At 35.7% G+C, this 11,288-nt stretch overlaps 2 protein-coding genes across 2 annotated transcripts; one reads left to right on the forward strand and one right to left on the reverse strand.

Annotated features, from left to right (window-relative positions):
• Nucleotides 1–1,052: 1,052 nt before the first annotated feature.
• On the reverse strand, nucleotides 1,053–1,397 carry LOC109168722 (miraculin-like). The gene has a single exon (XM_019317703.1). The coding sequence runs from the start codon at nucleotides 1,395–1,397 to the stop codon at nucleotides 1,053–1,055; it is 345 nt and encodes a 114-aa protein (XP_019173248.1).
• Nucleotides 1,398–5,681: 4,284 nt separating this feature from the next.
• LOC109168723 lies at nucleotides 5,682–8,655 on the forward strand. The gene is made up of 4 exons (XM_019317705.1): nucleotides 5,682–6,003; nucleotides 6,658–6,968; nucleotides 7,389–8,088; nucleotides 8,207–8,655. Exons 1-4 carry the CDS (start codon nucleotides 5,682–5,684, stop codon nucleotides 8,653–8,655), a joined length of 1,782 nt encoding a protein of 593 aa, XP_019173250.1.
• The last annotated feature ends 2,633 nt before the right edge of the window (nucleotides 8,656–11,288 follow it).

The raw sequence follows: 11,288 nt of genomic DNA on the forward strand, positions 1-11,288 counted from the left end.
AAGATGAGGAAGCAAGAGAACTAATTAATGTGCTCATCAAAACTGGCATAATTTCCTTTAGAGTTTTAGGAGTGTTTGCAACTATAGTTTACCACACAGCAATGCAGCCTGAAAAATAAGAGTTAGTTTAGTTCATTAATTACAAGGTTCCATTGAAGCGAGTGTAAACTATTGACTTCAATAATACCTGGCGCACAGTTATGTCCAAACCATATACAGAACATATAATCTCATCTTTCAATACCCAAAAACCTGGTACCCATGCAAAGATAGATAACACACAAAATATATACCTGAAGGCTTGGATAGAATGAATTGAACTTTCCATTACCAAAAAAGCTATCCAAAGAATTTGATGAATCTAATCTATCACAACCACATCCAAAGATCAACTCAATGTGATTGAGGGAACAATTGACAAAAGAACTCCATTTAGAGCTCTAATCAGCAATAATCACTAGGGTTCCGGCTTCAATAGCATCAAAATTCACAGAAAAAATATATAACCTAATAATTCCTAAAATTCGAAATCCATTAATAAATAATTCCAAATATATAATAATTCCAGAAATTGAACCAATAATGTTTTAAGAAAAACTTACAATGTAGCTGGCGGTGCGGAAGAGGCTGGGCAGCACGGAGCGGCAGTGGGCCGGTGCGGCAAAGCAGGGCAGCGGAGGATGTGCGGCGAAGAAAAATGCGTCGAACTGCAAGGCGTGGCTGTTGGGGCGGTGGGCGGTGGCTGAGCAAAATGGTGGCGGCGAGCAGACCGGTGGCTGTGCGCGATGAGTCGTCTGAGCGGCGGTGGTGAGTCGTCGTCTGAGCGGCGATGGTGAGAAATGAAATGGCGAATGTGAAGAAAGCCGCCGTATCTGTAATGCGAATGTTTGGGGCCTAATTTAAAACACCTACGACGGTCGTATTATATTTATTTATTTTTTTTAAATTTTTTTTATCTATAATGTTGGCTATTTACAAATAGCCGACGTTATATGTTTTAACGTCGGTTATAATATATAACCGACTTTAAAGGCCCGACGTTATAGGTGAATTCAGTAGTATTGAGGATTTCCTTTTTCTCCACCTGCTGTTATGTAATGAGAATCATCATACACCGAGAGATCACCAACTATCGTCCAAACATTATTCTCTGGACATCCCATAGTGTATGCGTCCGGGAATTCAATGTTGAGATCACTCCATTCACGAACCACAGCTTTCTTCGGATCAACTGGGTAGAACTGCATCGTGTTTTCCCACCAGTAAGGATCGTCTTGAACCACACTTTCTGGGCAACTCTGACTACCAGTGGAAGCTAGGTCCAACCCACCGCCCTGGTCCTGGAGAAGTGGTACAACGTAGTACTTAACACCAACCCGAACAATCTTTCCGTACATATCAAGTACGGGGCTTTGTGTGTTTTGTGAGGTTTTTGTGTTGAGTGAGCTTTGTGTGTTATTTGGTTGAAGCACTCTTGCTTGGGAAAGGAAGACGGTAATGAGAAGGAGAGAAAGTAATAATAAGAAGAATGGTGTCTTCATTGTCTTCTTATTATATTTGTGGAAATGTGTATGGTATTTGTGTGAGCTTAGGGAAGAGGCATATATTCATTATGGTATTTATAGGCAGTGAGAGCACATTGGTAGAGTTATTACAGACAATGGAAATTGAGCTTTATTTTGTGAGTTTGAAATGGTTACGTATATAATAGGAATAAGGGTCAAATAGGCCATCGAACTGCACACGATAAAACAATTAGGCCATTGAACTTAAAAAATCAACAATTAGGTCCCTAAACTAATCAAATTTTAAACAATTCTTCCAATTTGAAGGTTTCCAACAGGTCAACAGGTCATCTCCCAAATTAATTATTTTTTTAAAATATAAATTTTAAAACTTAATTATTTTTAAATTAAATTTAAAAAAAAAAAAAAAAAAAAAAAAAAAAAAAACTGGAATCCAGCCGGAGACGACCGTCTCCGGCTGGAACCAGTTTTTTTTTTTTTTTTTTTTTTTTTTTTTTAAATTTAAATAATTAATTTTTAAAATTTAAATTTTAAAAAATAATTAATTTGGAAGGATGACCTGTTGACCTGTTGGAAACCTTCTAATTAAAAGAATTGTTTGAAATTGATTAGTTTAGGGACCCAATTGTTGGTTTTTTAAGTTCAGTGGCCTAATTGTTTTATTGTGTGCAGTTCGATGGCCTATTTGACCCTTATTCCTATATAATATTAGGTGTTTGGCACTAACGGATTGATTTCATCATTAACTGTTTTTGACTAATTAAACAATTAAGTTATATTATCAGTGGGTTCACCACGCCGGCCTAGTATTATACACTTCATGTGTACATGCAATGCGCTATTTTAAATTACTTAGTCAGATTATGAACAGATACTACAATGTAATAGAAGCAGTAACTTTCAAAAAAAAAAAATTACTTAGTCAGATATGTATGTATTTTCCCTAATATAATATATTATAATATATTGTATTAATTAAGTGGTTGTGGTGCAAGTGGAAGATTAAGTCAGTTAGTGGCGCTTAATCTGTTAGGCAACTCAGGATATTCAGTTAAGCTTTAACTGAATATCTGCATACGTTGATGGGATGTAGGCTTCTAAGCAAAACAATCCTCCCACAGCTTCCGTGTTCAGGACACGCACCATCACGTATTCGAGAGAGAAGTGGTAGACAAAATATTATTCTGCAGGTTTACCATCTCGTGGCAATACCAACGACTATGGCTGGGGATATTCGGGCGATCCTAAAGCTTCCGCTGTAACGAGGCAGGTTACTCGTTTACTATAGTTTATGTTAGCCTTAATATTATTGTCTAATATTTGGTATCAAAGCCCTATCAAATCTCTGCCTAGTTGATTAATTAGTACCAAATATATATTTTGAAAAATATATTTGTTCTTGTTGTTAGTCTGGAAATCAACGAAATGTACAAGCATAATTACAATATATATTGTTTTGGGAGATATGTAATGCTTGGTTTTGTTGTTTTTTTTTTTTTTTTGGTCTGTCAACACCGTGGGCTTGCGACTGGTTCATGGGCAACGACAAAAGGATGTGCTGGTTCCGTTTTTTGTTGCTGTGGTTTCTAGACGATGGAGATGCCATTGACACTACTACAAAATTCACATACAACGTCGGCTCTTTAACGTCGGCTATATACATAGCCGACGTTAAAAACATTTAATTTTTTTTTAAATTATTAACTTTATAACGTCGACTATTACCAAATAGCCGACGTTAAAAATAAAAAATAATAATACAAAAGAAATATATAACCTACGACGTCGGCTATTAATACAGCCGTCGTCGTAGGTTATATATTATTTTTTAAAAAAAAATAATTTATATATAACGTCGGCTAAGTCAATTTAGCCGACGTTATATACTAAAAAAAAAAAAAAATATGATACGACGTCGGCTAACTATCTAACCGACGTTGTATTGTTTTTAATTTATTTTTTTAATTTTTTTTTTACTTTATAACGTCGGCTATTTAATTTAGCCGACGTTATAAAGTTTTTTATAATAATAGATCTGAGGCAGATCGATCGACGCCATACCACCACCGCTCTCTTCCATCCATCTCCTCCCCACCCCACCGCGCTTCTTCTCACCGCCGGCCTCACCGTCTCAGACCGCCGCCGTCCTCGCCGCCGACCTCCATGCTGACGTCGTCCACCCGCATACGTCGACGCCGCCGCCACAGTTCACATCGCTGACGCCCTTTCCTCCGACTGCTTCCGCCACCGTCCGCGACAGCTTCTCCGCACATCGCCGGCTCCGATTGCTTCCGCCACCGTCCGCGACCGCCTCTCCGATCCGCACATCGCCAGCTCCGACTGCTTCCGCCACCGTCCGCGACAGCCTCTCCGATCCGCACATCGCTAGGTAATTTTTTTTTAATTATTATTAATTTATTCGAATTTTAATAAATATAATTATAATTTAGGGTTTGTTTTTATTATATTTGTTTTTATTATTGATTTATTTTGAATTTTTGTAAATGTATATGCATTTTAGGGTTTATTTGTGTTATATTTGTTTTTATTATTGAATAACTGAGGCATTAGGTCTAGTATTGTAAGTTTCTGTGTTGGTGATACTTTTATTATTGAATAACTGATATTTTTAAGCTTTAGGAAAAGGATACAAGGTTAGGAATTTGCAGTTCTGTTTTGTTTTAAGTTGAACAAGTGTTTTTTCTATTTTGTCTTTTTATTGCAAAAATGCAGTTATAATTCAAGTAAAGAGGAACTTTCTCTTTTTAATCTCAGAATCTCTCATCACTACTCCCCAACAATAGCAATAAATATTGGTGTAAATTCAAATCATCACATATATATATATATATATATATATATATATATATATATATATATATATATATATATATATATATATATATATATATATATATATATATATATATCATCAAAAGCCCATTAATTAAATTTACTGCCACAAAGACTACAGCCATATCCATCATGTCAACTCAACCAATGCATTCACTGCAGATCAGTTGTATATATGTTTAGATGAAGCAGTGAAAAAAAAAAGTAATTAAGATTGCAGAGGTGAGATTAGAAAACATTAATTGTGAGAATTGAATTGAAGGGGGGGGGGGGGGGGGGGGGGGGGTAAGCTAAAGCTAAGGGTGATGAAATGGACCAAAAATAAGCTGTCTGGATCTACAACTTTGTTGGCCCCATATGGAAAAGTTACATGTACACAAAGGTTTAATTGAACATGGTAGCCATGTGAATATAGACATAAACTATGTGTCATCCATGTGTATTAACCCTTTCAGTTTATCTGGCATTAGCTAAGCAACCACTACCAAATGCCCGGATTCTTCTATTCCCGATCTCTATTCTATTCTATGGCTTCTAATTTTTCCCATTTTCATTATATTAATTAATTTAATTATTTCCTCAATTAACTTTTTAATTCTCATCTCTTTTTATTTCATTCCGATCCTAATTAATTTATGGGCCAGGGTTGAATTGGCTTCTAACATTTAATATCGATCAGAATAATCATAGTAATAAATAAAAATGGTTGAGTAAATTGGCTTCTAACATTTAATAATACATATATATTCAACAATAGAAAAAAACGGATGTAATTTGTATATATGTATATATGTATGTTGTAATGTACTTGGAAAAGCTGGTTAAATATCTGTAATTTTTACCAAACTAATTTCAACATAAGCATATACATCTTTGTGGGTATATACTATTACGGAGTATTAGTTTGTGGATATGTTAAATATTTGATGTAATTTGTCATTCTTTTTTTTTTTTTTAATTTTTAAAAATATTTATATGCTATCTTTGAATTTGATACTACTAATAACTAGTCTAGTTGGAATTAATATTATCCTAGATTGACTTGTGATGGATAAAAGTTGGATGAAAGCTTCTCGATTGAGTATGGAATATGATGCCGGAGTTAGAGAATTTATAGAGTTTGCAAAATGTCATCTTCCAAATAATGATGGAACATTTTGGTGTCCTTGTAAGAAGTGTTGTAATCTAAAACTATTAATTGCCAAGGACATATATGATCATCTAATTTGTGATGGAATTAATCTAAATTATACAAAATGGATATGGCACGGTGAAGGAGGGAGAGAGACTAGTACATCTAACATGTATGTTGACAACGAAGCAAATGAAGATGATGAATCTGAAGATAGGTTGGACGAAATGTTCCGTGATGTTGGAGAAGAGTTCACAAATCGATCAAATGAGTTGGATGAATTATTAAATGATTCAAAACAGCCTTTATGGCCCGGGTGTAGTAAATATACTCGCTTATCTGCTGTTTTGAAATTATTCAACTTAAAAGCTGGGAATGGATGGAGGGACAAGAGCTTTACTGCTTTACTTGATTTAATAAACGATATGCTTCCAGAAGATAATGGACTCCCGAAGAGTACATATGATGCAAAGAAGATTATGTGTCCCATGGGTATGGAGTATGAAAAGATACATGCTTGTCCTAACGATTGCATATTGTTTAGGAATGATTACAAAGAATTGAATGCATGTCCGATCTGTGGGGTATCTCGGTACAAAATAAGAGAGCATGTTGTTGGTAAGGCAAGTTCGAAAGGGCCACCAGCTAAAGTTATGTGGTATCTCCCAATTCTTCCAAGATTTAAGCGTATGTTTGCAAATCCAAGCGACGCGAAAAACTTAACATGGCATGCAGATCAAAAAATTTCTGATGGAAAGCTTCGACACCCAGCTGATTCTACTCAATGGAAAACCTTTGATAATGTTTTTCCTGAATTTGGCAATGAGTCCAGAAATCTTAGACTTGGCCTTTGTACAGATGGTATAAACCCTCACGGGAACCTAAGTAGCAAGCATAGCTCGTGGCCAGTTATGTTAGTGATTTATAATCTACCTCCTTGGTTGTGTATGAAACGCAAATATATATTACTGTCCTTGATGATTTCTGGCCCAAAACAACCCGGTAATGATATAGATGTCTTTTTGGCACCTTTGATTGATGACTTGAAAAAATTGTGGGATGAAGGTGTGTTAGTGTTTGATGCCTACCGGAAAGAGAATTTTAAGTTGCATGCTATGCTTTTTTGCACAATCAATGACTTTCCAGCTTATGGAAACCTGGCTGGGTATAGTGTCAAAGGACATAAGGCATGCCCTATATGTGAAGATAATACATGTTATACACAACTTGTCCATGGCAGAAAGACAGTCTACTTGGGTCACCGGAGGTTTCTTGATAGAGCTCACCCTTACAGGAGATTAAAAAAGGCTTTCAATGGGCAACAAGACTATACAGATGCTCCACAACCAATGACTGGGATTGAAGTTTATGAACGTGTGAAAGGTATAAATGTTACTTTTGGTAACACTCAAAAGCTTAAATCTCAAAGAGGTAAGAGGTCAAGAGCTAATGTTGAGGTACCTCCAAATGAAAAGAGTCCATGGAAAAAGAAATCCATATTTTTTTATCTTCCATATTGGAAGACATTAGATGTGAGACATAGTATTGATGTGATGCATGTGGAGAAAAATGTGTGTGATAGTCTTGTTGGAACTCTTTTAGATATAAAAGGTAAGACTAAAGATGGACTCAATGCTAGATTAGACTTGATTGAAATGAACATAAGAGCAACATTAGCTCCACGCCAAGGGGATAAGAAGATATATTTGCCTCCAGCTGCTCATACTTTATCAAGAAAGGAGAAAATAAGTTTTTGTGAGTGTTTACGTGGAGTCAAGGTACCACAATGGTACTCATCAAATATTAGAACACTTGTGAATATGCAAGATTTAAAATTGGTGGGATTGAAATCTCATGATTGCCATGCCTTAATGCAGCAAATATTGCCAGTGGCTGTTAGAGGTATATTGCCCAAAAAGTTGAGATATACTATTATAAGGTTTTGTTTCTTTTTCAATGCTATCTGTGGAAAAGTGATTGATCCAGACAAACTAGATGAATTGCAAAATGGCGTTATTGTTACATTGTGTCAGTTGGAGATGTATTTTCCACCGTCATTTTTTGATGTCATGGTTCATTTGGTTGTACATCTGGTGCGAGAGATCAAACAGTGCGGTCCTGCTTATTTGAGGTGGATGTACCCATTTGAACGGTACATGAAAGTCTTAAAAGGTTATGTGAGGAACCGGTATCGACCAGAAGCATCTATTGTTGAAAGTTATATTGCTGAGGAGGTAACTGAATTTTGTACTGAATATTTGGCGGGGGTAGAAGCTATTGGTCTTTCTAAGTATCGACATGAAGGAAGAAGTGCTGGGAAAGGTACTCGAGGACGCAAAGTAGCCGGTATGCCTCGTGAAGATATTGAGGAAGCACATTTGTACATCTTGCATAATACAAGTGAAGTCGAGCCATATTTAGATGAGCACAAGGCACTGATTAAAGAGCAAAATCCAAGAAAGATAGACATGTGGATTGTGAGCGAACATAATCGTACTTTTATTAGTTGGTTCAAGAATAAAGTTCTGAGTGCTACTAACTATTCTGAAACAGTACGATGGTTAGCTCATGGTCCTTGTATGCAAGTCATATGTTATACTGGATATGATATAAATGGATTTTCTTTTTATACAAAAAAAACAAGATGAAAAGAGCACTATGCAAAACAGTGGAGTTTCTTTGGTTGCAAATTCAGTGCACTTCAGTAGTTCGAAAGATAAAAATCCGGTCATTGCAGAGTTGTCATATTATGGTGTGATTGAAGAAATATGGGAGGTTGATTATGTTCAGTTCAAAGTGCCGATGTTCCGATGTAAATGGGTAGATAGTAAACACGGTGTTAAAGCTGATGAGTTAGGGTTTACACTTGTCGATTTGAACAGGGAAGGTCACAAAAATGAGCAATTCATAATGGCATCTCAAGTAAAACAAGTATTTTTTGTTACTGATCCTAGTGATAAAAAATGGTCTGTTGTTCTTCATGGAAAGAGACAAATTACTGGTGATGGGAATGAAGATGTTAGTTATGAGATTGAGGAAATACCACCCTTTTCTTCAAGTTTATTACCAGTTATTATAGATAATGAGATAGATGAAGTGCATGCATCACGTGATGATCATCATGAAGGGCTATGGGAGAATTGATTGTTGTTTTTAATGCTTTAACTTCTTCTTGTGTTTACTATATCTAAATATTTACAGTTATTTTTATGTATATTATTCTTTTGTCAATTCACTAATAATTTCTTTGCTAAACAGGCATATGGGTTCATCAAATGGCCCCCCTGTTGATAGTACCATCCAAGCTAAAAGTACTAATACCGAAGCTAAGAAGAGGCGGGATGCCACCGTTATGACAAAATTAATTTCTGGGCGTGGTGACACAAAATTGGTGGTTCAATTTAATAGGAAACACGAACCTGTTGGGCCAGGGAGCACCCAATTCAAAAGTTACTTTGCGTTGATTGCACGGAGCAAAGTTCCAATCACATATAAAAATTGGAAAGAGGTCCCAGAAGAGAGTAAAACGTTGGTGTGGGATGATATCATGGTATGCAACTTATTTATAAAACTATTGAATTAATTGTATTTAATTTGTTTCTAATAAGTAATCTTGTCTTGCAGAGCGTTTATGATATTCCCACTGATGATGTGGATCTGAAGGATTCTTTGATGTCATATGCGGGTGAACGGTGGAGAGATTTTAAAGCTAGATTGAACAGAGACTACATATTCCATAATGAAGACCCAATAAAGAATACTCCATGTCAAAAATACACATTTGTTGATCCAAATACATGGAAAACGTACGTGGAGCGGCGTAAAACTGTAGAGTTTGAGGTATATATTGTAATTTTTCTATCAATTATTTATTAACTCAAATATATTAAAGATATATATTTTTACTTAATGTTTTCTTTTTTTGTAGGAATCAAGAAAGAAACATCAAGAAATACGGAATAAGAATGTTCATCCACATCATTTAGCCCGAGGAGGCTATAAGAGATTGGAGAAGATTATGATGGATGAGAAGATGAAAGAACAAGAAGAAGCTGAAAGATCAGATCCATCGTCAGTAGTTGTTCCTCCATCTCCGCCAGCTAGACATGAAAAGTGGAAGAGGGCAAGAATGGACAAATCAGGAAATATCAACAATGAAGCGACTAGAATGGTCGTGGAAAAGATTGTAAGTAAAATGTTAAAATTTTCTACATTATTAAGATAGCTAGTAATCATTATTAAATATTGTTTTTATATGTTAGGATTTGCTATCATTGCAAGCTTCTCAAGGAGAGTTTGTTGAGTCCGGTACACAAGATATATTGTCTAGTGCCATAGGTACAGATGAGCATTGCGGACGTGTTAGAGCCATGGGTAGAGCACATGGCTTAAAAAGCTACTTTGGTCATGCAAAACGTCGTCAAAGCCAGTCTACACCACAAGTGAAAGATATGATTCAGACAGCAGTTGCTGAGGCGTTAGCGGTTGCCCGAGAGGAATATAAAACATCCTTGCAAGCAGCCATTCGAGAGATGAGGGATGAAATTAGTAGTATGAGGACTCCAGCGGCTCAACCTGTACCATCAAGGTAGGAGGAAGACATGCGTGTAGCTGTCCAACCACATGGTCAAAGTGAAAAAGCAAGCTCTCCAGACGCTTTTGCTGATTTACCGGCCATAAGTAATCATTTATAACTAATCTTATTATTTATTAAAAAACATTTTACCTATTTCTTAATATGAATTCATGCAGTTAGGAGCCGGATGTGAATTGTTTTTGGAAGATCCCATTAGACGTAAAGTTGCACGTGGGATAGTTTACAAGGCCGAAAGGGTTCACGGGATACAAATACATGCGGATCAAGTGAAGGTCACCGTGACTGAAATTCTCGTGTCAAGTGCAAGTGTACCCTTCCCTACCGATGAGGTTCAACTGTTAAGGGATGCATTGCACAACTTTATTATTTGGCCAAAGAAGTTGGTTGAGTTGTATACCGAAGGTGATGAGGTATGTATTTTAAAAAATTTTGGATTTTAAAATAGTGTTTAATTTACTTTTTAAAAATAGTAATTGTTAGTTATATTGAACAGGTACAAAAGACTTATGATTCCGGTGTGCAACGACCTTTTGCTGATCTGAATATAGCTGATCCATCTTCTTTGAGTCCTCGATGTCTAAAGGTATATAGAATTATTCGCAAACTTGATGAAAATGTTGTGATAAAGATGGAGCGTGGTATTGTGAGCGATGTTGACTATCGCTTACAACTTGACCCGTTGGAGATTATGCGTTTCTTAAGGATGGAGACGTTAGATATTTCCATATTGCAGTTCTTTATAAGGTAATAATTAAGTTCTTTACTTATATTTGTTTATATAATATTTTTCATTCATTTATTATATTACTGATATATATGATTGATTGTATTTTTGAATAGGGGTCTTTATGACAAATTTGAATTGGCATCAAAGACCACGTATGGCTTCTTAGATCCGCATTTCATTCAACCAGTTTCAAATACTATAGATGAATGGACAGGGTATATCAACGTCACCATGCAATATGGCCAAAAACAATGCTATCTAGCGCCATATATTTTAAAGTAAGTTTTAATTGTTTAAAATAAAATAACTTATATATAATACACTTTTATTATATATTATATTTACTTACAACTAATATATTATTGATTTGTAGTGATCATTGGATGTTGATGGCAATTTGTCCTCAACTTAATGAAATCTATTGGTTTGATTCAATTGGAGGCCAGCCACGTG

This window comes from Ipomoea nil, unplaced genomic scaffold, assembly GCF_001879475.1.
Source record: "Ipomoea nil cultivar Tokyo-kokei standard unplaced genomic scaffold, Asagao_1.1 scaffold3226, whole genome shotgun sequence".
Taxonomy (NCBI): domain Eukaryota; kingdom Viridiplantae; phylum Streptophyta; class Magnoliopsida; order Solanales; family Convolvulaceae; genus Ipomoea; species Ipomoea nil.

Excerpts from the sequence above, each read along its gene's own strand:
- LOC109168722 (XM_019317703.1), bottom strand. The coding sequence starts at position 1,397 with ATGTACGGAAAGATTGTTCGGGTTGGTGTTAAGTACTACGTTGTACCA.
- LOC109168723 (XM_019317705.1), top strand. The coding sequence starts at position 5,682 with ATGTATGTTGACAACGAAGCAAATGAAGATGATGAATCTGAAGATAGG. Across the intron at positions 6,969-7,388 it reads GGTCAAGAGCTAATGTTGAG|CAAATATTGCCAGTGGCTGT; the intron begins GTACCTCCAAAT and ends GCCTTAATGCAG. Across the intron at positions 8,089-8,206 it reads ATGGTTAGCTCATGGTCCTT|TGCACTTCAGTAGTTCGAAA; the intron begins GTATGCAAGTCA and ends TTGCAAATTCAG.